We start from the raw sequence: 11,814 nt of genomic DNA on the forward strand, positions 1-11,814 counted from the left end.
ATAAATTAAGATCCGTCATACTCGATATCTTCCCTTATTTTTATAAATAACCAATATAATTCAATATGAAAATATTCGAATTTTTGGTCAGTGCTCGCTAAATGAATTAATTTTGTAGATTTTTTTTATATATTGTAAAGTATTAAAGTATGATGTGTCATTATTTTGTTCACATGCGATGGAAAGTATTTAGAAATACAAAGTACACTTATGTTACAATTATTAACTTATTTTTGAAAATATCAGAACGAAATGCAAAATTGTTTTTATCAATATCAGTTTGTCTGTTTATTATTTTATATATATGTCAGACCTCTTGTTGGAGACCTAGACATACATAGCACTTCTTGTTAACGCCAGATAACTGCTTCCTTATAATTGTTCTAGAGTGCATTGGCCCCTGGACCTCCAGAATAACTTTAACCCTACACCTCTTAACTGGACCCTAGTCCAACTAATTGTACTCCGTGACGAGATATTGTGCTATTTTCGTGTCTGGGCAATATCTCGCCGTTAAAGCGAGATTCTGGCCTAGAACAAAAATATCTCAGAATCAACTTTGGCACGTCAATATATTTTGACTAAACTGGACCCCTCCTGTTTGTCACTGTCCTAGGTAAAAAGATCTAGTCCTTCATTGAACGGCATGCCATTTTCTTTTTTCTACAGTTTTACGCTTATCGGAAAAAGCAAGTTTTACCAATGTAAAAAATCTAAGCTTCAAATCAGCAATTTACGTCTAAATATGCATTAATAGGCTTAATTAGCCTTGTTAATTTCGCATGAATGGTTTGACCAATTTTACAGACTGTTTTTTTATATACTGTCAAACAGTTGTAAAAAAGACATAACCCATCAAAATTATCTTTATGTCTCTTTGAGAAGTCTTATTAGTTGGACTAGCCCTAGGTAGTCCTAATATGTACATGTACACTCCAACGTCTTATCGACTCGTACATAAGTACCTTTAGCAAAACACGAGAGAATAAACAGACATCAACCACTTTGATCTGTCCATTCTCTCATAATAATATAATGAACATTTTTATGCCCCCAAAGGGCGGCATATTAAAATGATGTACCGTCTGTCTGTCCTTACAAACATATATAGATACTTAGGTGGCTATGGAAGCAATAGGTAACAGTAAATTTCCTTTGATGCTATTCATTCAATAAGCTCTTATGTGGCTACTTTTTCTGTTACGTGGCTAAAAGAACATTGTTAGAGAGAACAAAAGAGTAGCTGCTTAAATACCTAACTTTGAGGACAGACGTCTGTGCATCCCAACTTTATTCGTGTCCGGACTGTAACTTTGTCATACATTGAGGTATTTTTGAAAAAGCTTGGCACAAATGTCTACCACATCAAAACAATGTGTTGCATCCAAGACCCTTATCCAAAGGTGTTAAGTTTGCTATAAATAGCACTTCATTTCACAAAAACAATTTTAAGCAATTAGTTTCTTTTATTCTCTTTTCTTTTCATAATACCTGCATGCTTAAGAAACCTTTTCAGGGGCATTTGTCAATATCATGACAGGTTGACAGCTCTTGTTTTGAAGTATCTTGTTAAATGTACTGCCAAATTATAAGTATTGTCATACGTAATAATATATATTAGCTAATAATGAAATACCATTGATTGTCGTAGTAATATAGTTACACTTTTATTCTTTTCTTTACAGTTTCAATCTTGAACGTAATGCTATTAGCAAGGTGGAGCAGTAATTGTAAAGGAAAAAGCTACCATGGAAAATTTTCAGAACAACCTTTCTTATGTGTCTTACAGTCAAGACTTTGGGAAAACATCCCAGGCTGATGGATACATGATGTTAGCAAATAGAAATTCAAGTCTATCTGAATCACAAGTGCTGACTTCTGAGAAATCTCCGGTATTTTCATTTCATTCAATGTATCAACCAAGTGGCCTTCAGGCGGAATCAGTTCATCAACAAGATTGTATAAAGTATAGTGACAAGGAGTTTGGTGCATCTACAAATGCTGGTAGAGCTGTGGGCTTAGATATGACTAATAAAAATGTTTCTGTAAATATGGATCTCAACAGTCAAACTAGTGGCTTTGAGTCAAAGATAAGGTCATTAGATGTTAGTAATCCATTAACATCAAGTACACAAGTAACTTCATCATATTCTAACAGTGGCATGTCAGGAAATATTCAAATACAAAACTATGGTAACAGTGTTGTCAATATGTCAACAGCAAATATAAGCAATGACACAAAAGATAACTCTTTATCATTCGGTTTACATACTTTCAATAGGAGTTATGTTCCCTGTGAGGAGAAACCCAGTATTGATTATATGTATAGATGTGGTGGCTGTGAACAGAGTTTTTACACAATATGTAAATTGCATGCTCATATTAAAACACATAATGGAAATGGGTCCTATTATTTTTCTGAATCTACCAAGACAGCTTATCCAAAGTTTGTTACTGATAGTAGAGGCACACAAACAGGCCATGGTACACGTCATACAAAATATTCAAAAGTTAAAGAAATAGACTTTGAAGAAAATAGTAATGCCATTGTTAATAGTAATTCCAAAGACACTAGTTCATTAAGAGTGGATACAGAAAACATGGCAAGAAATGTTGTAAACTTAGCAAGTGAAGGTGAACCAGAAATTAAGATTGAGAAAGAAGATCCCGACTGTGTCCCTGATATAAATAGAATTAATAAATCAGGTAGCGATACTGATGATTATAAACCCGAGGAATCCTTAATTTTAAATGGAAAGAAAAAACAAAAGGTTTCTAAAAGGAAACATCGTAATAAAAGTAAAGTAACAACAAAAGGAAGTAAAAAACTGAAAAAATTGAAAATGACTATCAGATTGAAACAAGAGGTAAGAAAGGAAAAAAGGGTATCTTTCTTAAAGAAAGATAGAAAAACAAAGGCAAGCAGTAATATGACAGTTAAAAGAAAGAAAACAGATGAAAAGATAACATGTAAGCTGTGTAAAGAGGATTTTACAAAAAGATTGTTTTTACGACATCACATAAAGTCAAAACACTCAGATGTTGAATATTTATGCCAGTTATGTGGTGAACAGTTTACAGTGGATGAGGATTTAATTGAACACAGAAAAACTGTCCATAACCGTGGCTTCCATCAATGTGAGCTGTGTGACAAGGTCTTGTCTACAAAAGGAATGCTGGAAGGTCATTATCTTGTACACAAGGGAATCAAACCTTTTGCATGTGAAATCTGTGTTCCAAAGAAAGAATTTACAAGAAAATGCCAGCTAAAGGTAAAATAATTTATATAGATATGCAGTAATATTAATACTTCAGTAAAACAGATGTTATTCATCATAAATGTTTTATTGAGTTTCAGGAACATTTCCTTGCATTGATTTAAATACATGTATAGTATAATTTTAGAAACAAATTATGTTGCTTTGTTTATATAATGGCTTTATTGCATTCGCAAGGCTTCTTTAAGTATTCAAAATTCAAGTTTTATTCATAGCAAACCAGAAGGTCAATGACCCATGTGGCAAAATGTATAATACAAATTTATACAAATATGGCAGTATACATAATAGTATGGTTAATAATGATGAGAGAGGCATACAAGCAAAGATGCTTTTCTCTCCTGAAAGAATTTAGTCTCTGTAATTTTTAAGACACTGTAGATAAGAAAGAGATAGTTTAACCTTAACTCATACACCCCAGAGGCTGCTTCGTTATATGAAATTTAAGGAAGAAGTGATTGACACAGGTGCTTTTATAAATAAAAGTATTTGATAGTAAATTATTGGAAAAGGTAAAGAAAAATAAAGTTTCCTTTTAAAAGGAAAGGCTTGCTCAGTGTGTCATCATCCCTTCCCTTTAAATTGTGGATTTTTTTCTTGTTTCAATTTATTATCACATTTTTTTTTTTAATTACACATGTACGGTATTTGTATATCATAAAGGGTTTATATAGTTTTTTTCTCGAAAAGAAAAAGAGTTTCACTTTTAAAGGGATAGGTAGGGTAAGCCCAAGACTGGATGAGCACCTGTGCCCATTTGTTTGAGCACCAGTGGTTATGCGTAAATAGGGACCAGAAGTCCACTGTTTATAACTGAACGGGAACATGCTGACGATAACAGTTGCAACTTTTTTTGTAAAAATGAATATTTTTTGTCAAAAACGATTCGAAATCTATTCTCTATTAAAATAATCAATCGTAAAAATACTAACATTGGCTCTCACGTGGAGATCAATCTATCGTACTGAAGGACATTTCATTTCCACTTTTTTCGCAGAGAGTCATTCGTTTTGGCAGTTGCTAATTTCATTTCTAAGTGAATGCACTAAAAGACTTCGTTACGTGGTACCAATTAATAAGCACGTATCAACTATGTTACACCTCAAATATCTATGGACAGGAGATCAGCACGTGGTAAGGTTAATGATATGCATGGGCTATTTTTAGATTACCTTTAAACTATGTCAGTAGATCTTAATATAACTTGACCATGCACTAATATTCTGCGTGATTCGGTCACAATATTTTGGTAAGCATGACCGCCCTTTGGAGACGGAATAATACTACAGTAACCATTCTCTATTTTATAACACTAATAAAGACAAAAACCAATTATAAAAGAAACTAACTTTCGCGTCTTGAAAAAGAATTGAAACGGAATCATGTAAAAATATAGAACAAGCTGGGATTTCCAAAGTAACTAAAATAGCTTAGATTTCCGTAATATTACTTCGTCTGATTCCGCAGTATGACGGAATCGCCCGAATTGTCACGATTGCAATCGGAACAACCTCGGCTATTATAATTAATCCGAAGAGTGACGGAAAGGGCCGAAAAGTTGCGATTGGCACGATTGCAACTGGTTTCCCGTTCAATCATGCACTAACAAATGTAAGCAGGAAACCACCTAACCGGAACAACTTTTCCAAAACAAATAGGCTTGCAGCCGTGGCTGCAAGCCAAAAATGTTTTGGCTATTAGCATATACATGTATGCACAATAATATTATCTAATATAAATATATATCTGTGTTATATTTGTTGTAGGCACATATGGACACACATTCCACAGAGAAGACCCTACAGTGTGAGTTCTGTGGGAAACCATTTAATGCTCGATATCTGATGTTGAGTCATGTAAAACATTGTGGGGGTAAGATATTATTATTATTATTTCATCGGGAAAAGGTTTCTATATGTTAGAAGGAGATGAATAGGGAGGGAGAAAATTAAAAAACTTAATTTGGCCTTGTTTTGTTGTGCTCATATATATATTGAGTCACATTGAGTGTATACATCGTAACTATATAGTTCTTTAGTCAATCCACCTTGGTTTCTGCCTACAATACATTTATAACTTAAAAGGACTTGGTTGTTTTTTTTTGTTTGTATGTTTTTTCACCACTAAAATGTAGCCATTCCCAGAAATAGGTGGCTCTCAATTTTGTTTTCTATGCAATCCCTGGATTGAAATCATTAATACTGAGATATAGTGATTGAAATCATTAATACTGAGATATATTTTGGAACTGTCCGTTATCAATTATTTTATGTGGCTATCAAATGTACAGCATCTCAGCCAACAGTATAGAGCCCTGACAGACTGCACAAATGTTTTCTGGTAAAGACTAATAGATTTGGGTCTCAGTAAGGTGAAGGTTAATTATCATTCAAATTTATGTCTTGAAATGAGATTTGAGGGTTATGTTTTTGATTTTACTAGGTATCAAGCCTCACAAGTGTGAATACTGTGAGATGAGTTTTGTATCAAACCATTGCTTACAAAGGCACAGACGGACACATACAGGAGAAAAACCATTTGTTTGTGAGGTAAATAGTTAATGTACTGTGTAGTATATATAATTCATGGATGGTCAGCAAACATGACTTTCATCCTACAAATTTTAAATTTAACATAAGATTTTAATTTAGTTTTGTATTTATTCCTTACTGTAGGAACTCTCTTGACAGATCATGTTTAACGATGATCATCTAAATATACAATTAGTTAACATGTATATGTTTATCTTTAATAACAAGAAAGTGAATTACTAATTCTTGAAACATATTTAATTTTATAGTCCAATTCTCTGGCTGGCATGTGAAATAGGCAGACAATTTAAAAGGAAAAAGGTTTGCTTAATTGCTTTTAAGTCTGAATATTTATTTTCTGGCAATTTACATCTTTGAGCTGCAGTTACTACCCTATGTGACCATAAAAAAAAGTCAGCATTATAATCAATGAATTAAACACAAATTGATAATAGATAATAAGATATACTTCATATTATAATGTTATGTTTGTTATAGGTGTGTGCATTTGCCAGCAGTAATGCCAGTTGTCTATCTAGACATATGAGAACACACACTGGTGAGAAACCATTTAAATGTCAATTTTGTCAACAGACATTTGCTGCCAGAGGGGCATTAAAGAAGCATGTTCGTATACACACACAGGTACCTGGAAATTTTAATATTTTAAAAACTGATATTAAATATCAGAAGATCAATTTAAAACACAAGGGTCCCAATGGTGAAGTGGTTTTAGAAACTGCCTTTGAAGTATGAGTTTACCTGATGGCTTTAAATCCCTTCAGTGACTTAAGATAAGCAAGACAACTAGCATAAGGAAAGGTTGGTGATTCTACTTTTGTGAAGTACATGAAGGTGTAATGAAGGTGTTTCTCTACTAATAAAAATAGAAATTTGCCACAAGATCTTTACAAAGAGAAAAAAAACTATAACATTAAATTGTAAAAGTATTAAAGATTCTCTAACGTAATTGTGTAAATGGCTTTAGCCTGTCAAAACTTCCATCTGAAAATATTCTTGTTTTATATGATAGACTTCTGTAACTTCCACTGATATTTCAAATTGTTCTTAAAGTAATGTTATTTACTGCATAAATATTAAATATGGGCCTGTTTGAATGATATAAAACTAAGTGATAGTTTCTGATAATCTATAATAATGCTGCTTAAAATTTCAGTCATTTTCTCTTTAATTTTAATTGAATATTCAAATGTTAATTATTGTTAAAACTTCTTTTCAGGAAAAACCATACAAGTGCCGTTTCTGTACAAAAGCATTCACACAAAACTGGAACTTAAAAACCCATGAGAGGCAGCATACTGGGGAAACACCGTACAAATGCCATGTTTGTGGCATTGGATATAAACAAAATGTTTTACTGAAAACTCACTTGAGGACCCACTTTGGTCAAAACAGTGAAAGCAGTGAATCCCAGAATCTTGCTCTAAACCAGTCTGTATCACAATCACGGTCTCTAGCTGAGAACCAGTCAAACATTAACTGTCAATCACATTCTAGTATGCAGACTTGTTCCAAGTCTGAAAATCTGAAATCAGAGTTTCCCGAGTCGCAGTCTATAAACAGCCAGTCACAACTGATAGAACTTCATTCACAACCACTTGTGCCAAATATGTTACTGTCAACTTTTCTTCACTCTGGATATAACATGAATTGAAGAATACTTCATTATGAAATCAGTGCCTACTTTTGAGAAAGCTGAAGGATTTAACTATTTTAGAAAATACAATTTAGAAAAAGTAGAAAATAATTATTAGGAAGATCATATTTATTATTGAACATTTAAGCAATTGGAACATCAGTATTTTTTAGCTCGACTATACAAAGTATATATAGAGCTGGCCTACTCGCCCCGGCGTCCGCGTCCAGATTTTAGATTAAAGTTTTGGTGCAGTAAAATATTTTTCACTATTACTTTGTCATTTCTCAAGGTATCAACTTCAAACTTCAAATATATGTTCCTTATCATCAACCACATCTTATGTGACAAGGTTCATAACTTTAGCACCAATATTTTCAGATTTATCTCCCCTTGAACTTAGAATTTTCCTTAAAAAATACTATTTTTTACTGTTACTTCTTTATTTCTTAAGGGATCAACCTCATACTTCAAATATATGTACCATATCATCATCCCCATCTTATGTGACAAGGTTCATAACTCTAGCACCAATATTTTTAGATTTATCTCCCCTTGAACTTAGAATTTTCCATCAAAAGTATTATTTTTTACTGTTACTTATTTATTTCTAAAGGGATCAACTTCATACTTCAAATATATGTACATTATCATCATCCACATCTTATGTGAAAAGGTTCATAACTCTAGCACCAATATTGCAAGAATTATCTCCCCATAAACTTAGATTTTTTTACTAGAAAAATGTTATTTTTTACTATAACTTTTTTATTTTTAAAGGTATCTACCTCAAACTTCAAATACTTATTCCTTATCATCAATTACATTTTATGTGACAATGTTCATAACTCTTGAAGCAATATTTACAGATTTATCTCTCTTTGAACTTAGGATTTTCTTTAAGAAATATAATAACTTCTTTACTTTTTAAGGTACAATGTATCTACTTCAAAACTTCAATATATATTTTCTTATCATTACACAAATGTTGTGTGACAAGGTCCATAACTCTAGCATGACTATTTCTATAATTATTCCCCAACAAATGTTATTTTTTTACTATAACTTAATACATAATTATACATAATTGATGTTTCTTTCATAGTTTTGCCCTTACTGCGTCCAGTATTTTATTAGTCGAGCTTCGCTGTCTCCTGTGACAGCTCTTGTTACAGTTAAATCGGCTTTACTATTAAAAGAATAGTACAATTATTTTCAGGCAAATTATTACAAAAAAGGTTGCACTTTACCGTGTACTGTGTTTCAACCTTGTTAAAGTTTATGTCCAATTTTACATCAAGCTTTGATAACATTCAGAACTACATACATGTCTTATTAGTCACTGTCCAAGTTCCATAGCCCTTGCATGGGTTTTCATTTATAGCCCTGTTTGTGAACTTTATTTGAGCCGTGTCATGACAAAACCAACATAATGGGTTTGCGACCAGCATACCAGCTTACAAACCCTATAACAAGTAGAGAAACTGATAGTGAACATCATGGATCCTGATCAGACTGTGCAGATTCTTAGGCTGGTCTGGATACATGCTGAGGGGCAAACCCCCTTAGTTGGTTTTGTCCCTGGCGCGGCTTTATTTGTTTTTTATTTGCTGGCCAAAGGTTTTGGAAAAAGTTTCTTGTTTTTCCAAATGCAGAAAAATTAAAACCTTTCAAATTTCTCCATTCTTCTGGGGCCCAAAATTGTAGGGCAGGGGACAAAGACAAAATTTAAAATCTAAACCAAGTTTTGGAAATTTAACCTTTTTTTCAAAAGGGAAAAAATTTTTTATGGGCAAGTATTTGGGGAAAGTTTAAAATGTTTTGACCCAAATTTTGGTTTTTAAAAACGGTATTTTAAGAAAAAACATTTTTGGGGGACCCATCCCTTTACTAATGTTTAAATTTCCCGTTGGGTGAAAAGTTAGGGGATTTTTGGGAAATTTGATTTATATTTCTCCTTTTCTTTAAATCCCTTTTACCCCAGTAAATTTCTATTTTTTTTATTTAAAAATAATTTTGTTAAAGTTTAAATTTTTATATCTGTTATGAATGTAAATATTATATCTTTAATAGATTGTTGTTACATCTCATTTATAGTACTTGTACATTATTGTTATACAGTAGAATTTTAACATCTACCATACGGTAAAAATAAAACATTTTATCTCACCTGTGCATATACCGTGTGTTGTGTGAACTGTAAAAATTGATGACTGTCATTTCACTGTTTTTAAATTGTCTTAAATAATTTTAAATGGCGAAAATATTTAAAAAAAGATCTTAAGAAATTTTTAGACTTCAAAATATGCTGCTGGGAATTTAAAAAAAAAATCTTTAGAAATCTTTGTGTTTATGCCTTATTTTCTTTTTTGTATTTAGCATCATCTAATGGTCCTCTATTTTAGATGCTTTAATCAGAGTTGAGGTCAATATTGATGGTGTCCCAGGAGTCAACATATTTAAATTTTTATGTACCTCATGCATTTATTTGCCAATTTAGTGCCCTAGAGAAAAAACTCTAACCTAGGGTCACTTATTTCTCCAATTATTGTTCATAATTAACGCTTTATTAAGAAAGTTATGCCCAAAACTAAGTTTTAAGTTATAAAAATCAAGTACATTTTGTATATGTGAACTTTCACCTCTTGTTTTAATGGTGACAATGACTCTTTTTGATTGAAATGCTTGCATTTTTTCAAGCTTGGCTTTTCAAATTTTAAGGGTCTTATGTGCTTCCATGAGTGGAATGAAAGGTTGACTCGGTGACTGCCCAGTGATCAATGTTTGTGAAATTTTAGCTTTAGTAATCTAATTTAGACCACTAGTGTCCTTGGTGACCTTGATTGTGAGCCATTTCTTTTCCTTGCCTCTCTCTCTTGTCCTTGGAAAGACTGAGATAGTAATGGTTTGCAAATGCCTTTGAGGACTGAGGAGTTGACACACAGAATAAAAACCTTCTAAAGGTTTGGGTAGTAATTTAATATAAGGTACATGTATATACAATAAGTTCATCAATCTTTTCAGGGTTTGGGTTGAAATGACAGTCAAATACCACTTGTCAAGGGCTTACATGTTCATGGTATATGGCCTAAGTATATTACTAATAATCTTGCAAGAGCTTACGCCATTGGAAGGTGTATGCCACTAGTATAATGACCTCTTTATGTCTTTAACTGCTGTGTGTTTTCATCCTGCCAAGAAACTTGATTACTTTTATGCAATAGCTTGGTTACATATTCTCAGGTGACTGCCAATGGCTGAAGTAACTAATTCTTATTCAACCAGTAGAGCTTGTGAAGCACTGAACAATTCTCACAGCGTCAATTTAAAAAACCAGTCTTCCTTACCATTAATTTTCCTTAAAGAGTTTTCTTTGTCTCCAAGAAATCTTAAAACAGAACAATTAAATTTCCAAATTGACTTCATATAATTGTTGTGAGGAAATCTTAGTCTCAAATTCAATATGCATTGTAAACATTTGTTTGAGATATTATTATTGCATCATTAAAATGGATAATTCTTTGAAGTCTTTCTACAGCACTGTGTACTTTTGACTATATTACTATAACTAAACAGTTGAGATTCTTCATCCAACACAGCAGTATTGTGTAATAAAGCAGCGATAGTAAAAAAATGATAATACTAATTTTGTGTGTTCATTTCTTGAAAACAGATATTCATATTTTTGTTGACATGCCTTAATTTATTTATCTTAAAAATATATATTCTTGTTATATTTTTAGTGTCATAAAATTTAAAATAATAAACATTAAAAATCTCAGGGAAAATTGTTATTTATACCATTTACATCAGTGATACTTCAGATTTTTTATTTCCTGTTAACAATTAGAGGATATTTATAAAATTCTTCATACAAGAACTCTCTCAGCATGTTAGAAAATGATACACCTGGAATAAGTGCTGTCTTGAGATATACAATGTTAAATTGTGACTCAATTGAAAAATAGAAGAAAACAACCAGACCAAGTTTATTCATCAGACAAGGATTAAGGTGTCACTGTGAGCTTAAACCTAGTAACCTCTTAATAAATAGGAGTCATCAACTTGCCATGGGCAATGTTCCTACCACGCATCAGTGTGAGCTTCACCTTTGATTTAATAGCCTCATAATAGATATGGGTCATCTACTGGCCATGGACAATGTCCCTAACCAGTTTTGCTTATTTGCTCTCAAGTTATTGACTGGTCAAGGATATTCCAACAGTGTCAATGTGACCTTGGCCTTTGACCTTAGGACATTCAAACTCATGATAGGGGTCATTTACTGGGAATGGGCAATATCCCTCCAAAGTTTCACAAATATAGGCTAATTCCTTCTTGTGTTATT

At 32.4% G+C, this 11,814-nt stretch overlaps 1 protein-coding gene across 1 annotated transcript; it reads left to right on the forward strand.

Moving 5' to 3' along the window:
• Nucleotides 1-83: 83 nt before the first annotated feature.
• LOC132757019 (zinc finger protein ZFP2-like) lies at nucleotides 84-8,790 on the forward strand. Its single transcript, XM_060748194.1, has 6 exons — nucleotides 84-202; nucleotides 1,686-3,272; nucleotides 5,045-5,150; nucleotides 5,721-5,827; nucleotides 6,308-6,454; nucleotides 7,050-8,790. The coding sequence occupies exons 2-6, from the start codon at nucleotides 1,749-1,751 to the stop codon at nucleotides 7,482-7,484; spliced, it is 2,319 nt and encodes a 772-aa protein (XP_060604177.1). The 5' UTR covers nucleotides 84-202; nucleotides 1,686-1,748; the 3' UTR covers nucleotides 7,485-8,790.
• The last annotated feature ends 3,024 nt before the right edge of the window (nucleotides 8,791-11,814 follow it).

Source organism: Ruditapes philippinarum, unplaced genomic scaffold (genome assembly GCF_026571515.1).
Source record: "Ruditapes philippinarum isolate M1 unplaced genomic scaffold, ASM2657151v2 ctg114_1_1_1_1, whole genome shotgun sequence".
In the NCBI taxonomy this organism is placed as follows: domain Eukaryota; kingdom Metazoa; phylum Mollusca; class Bivalvia; order Venerida; family Veneridae; genus Ruditapes; species Ruditapes philippinarum.

What these genes read in the sequence shown, in the direction of transcription:
- LOC132757019 (XM_060748194.1), top strand. Translation starts at nt 1,749, where the DNA reads ATGGAAAATTTTCAGAACAACCTTTCTTATGTGTCTTACAGTCAAGAC. An exon ending in TCATGTAAAACATTGTGGGG is followed by an intron (nt 5,151 to 5,720) that starts GTAAGATATTAT and finishes TGATTTTACTAG; the next exon opens with GTATCAAGCCTCACAAGTGT. An exon ending in AAAAACCATTTGTTTGTGAG is followed by an intron (nt 5,828 to 6,307) that starts GTAAATAGTTAA and finishes TGTTTGTTATAG; the next exon opens with GTGTGTGCATTTGCCAGCAG.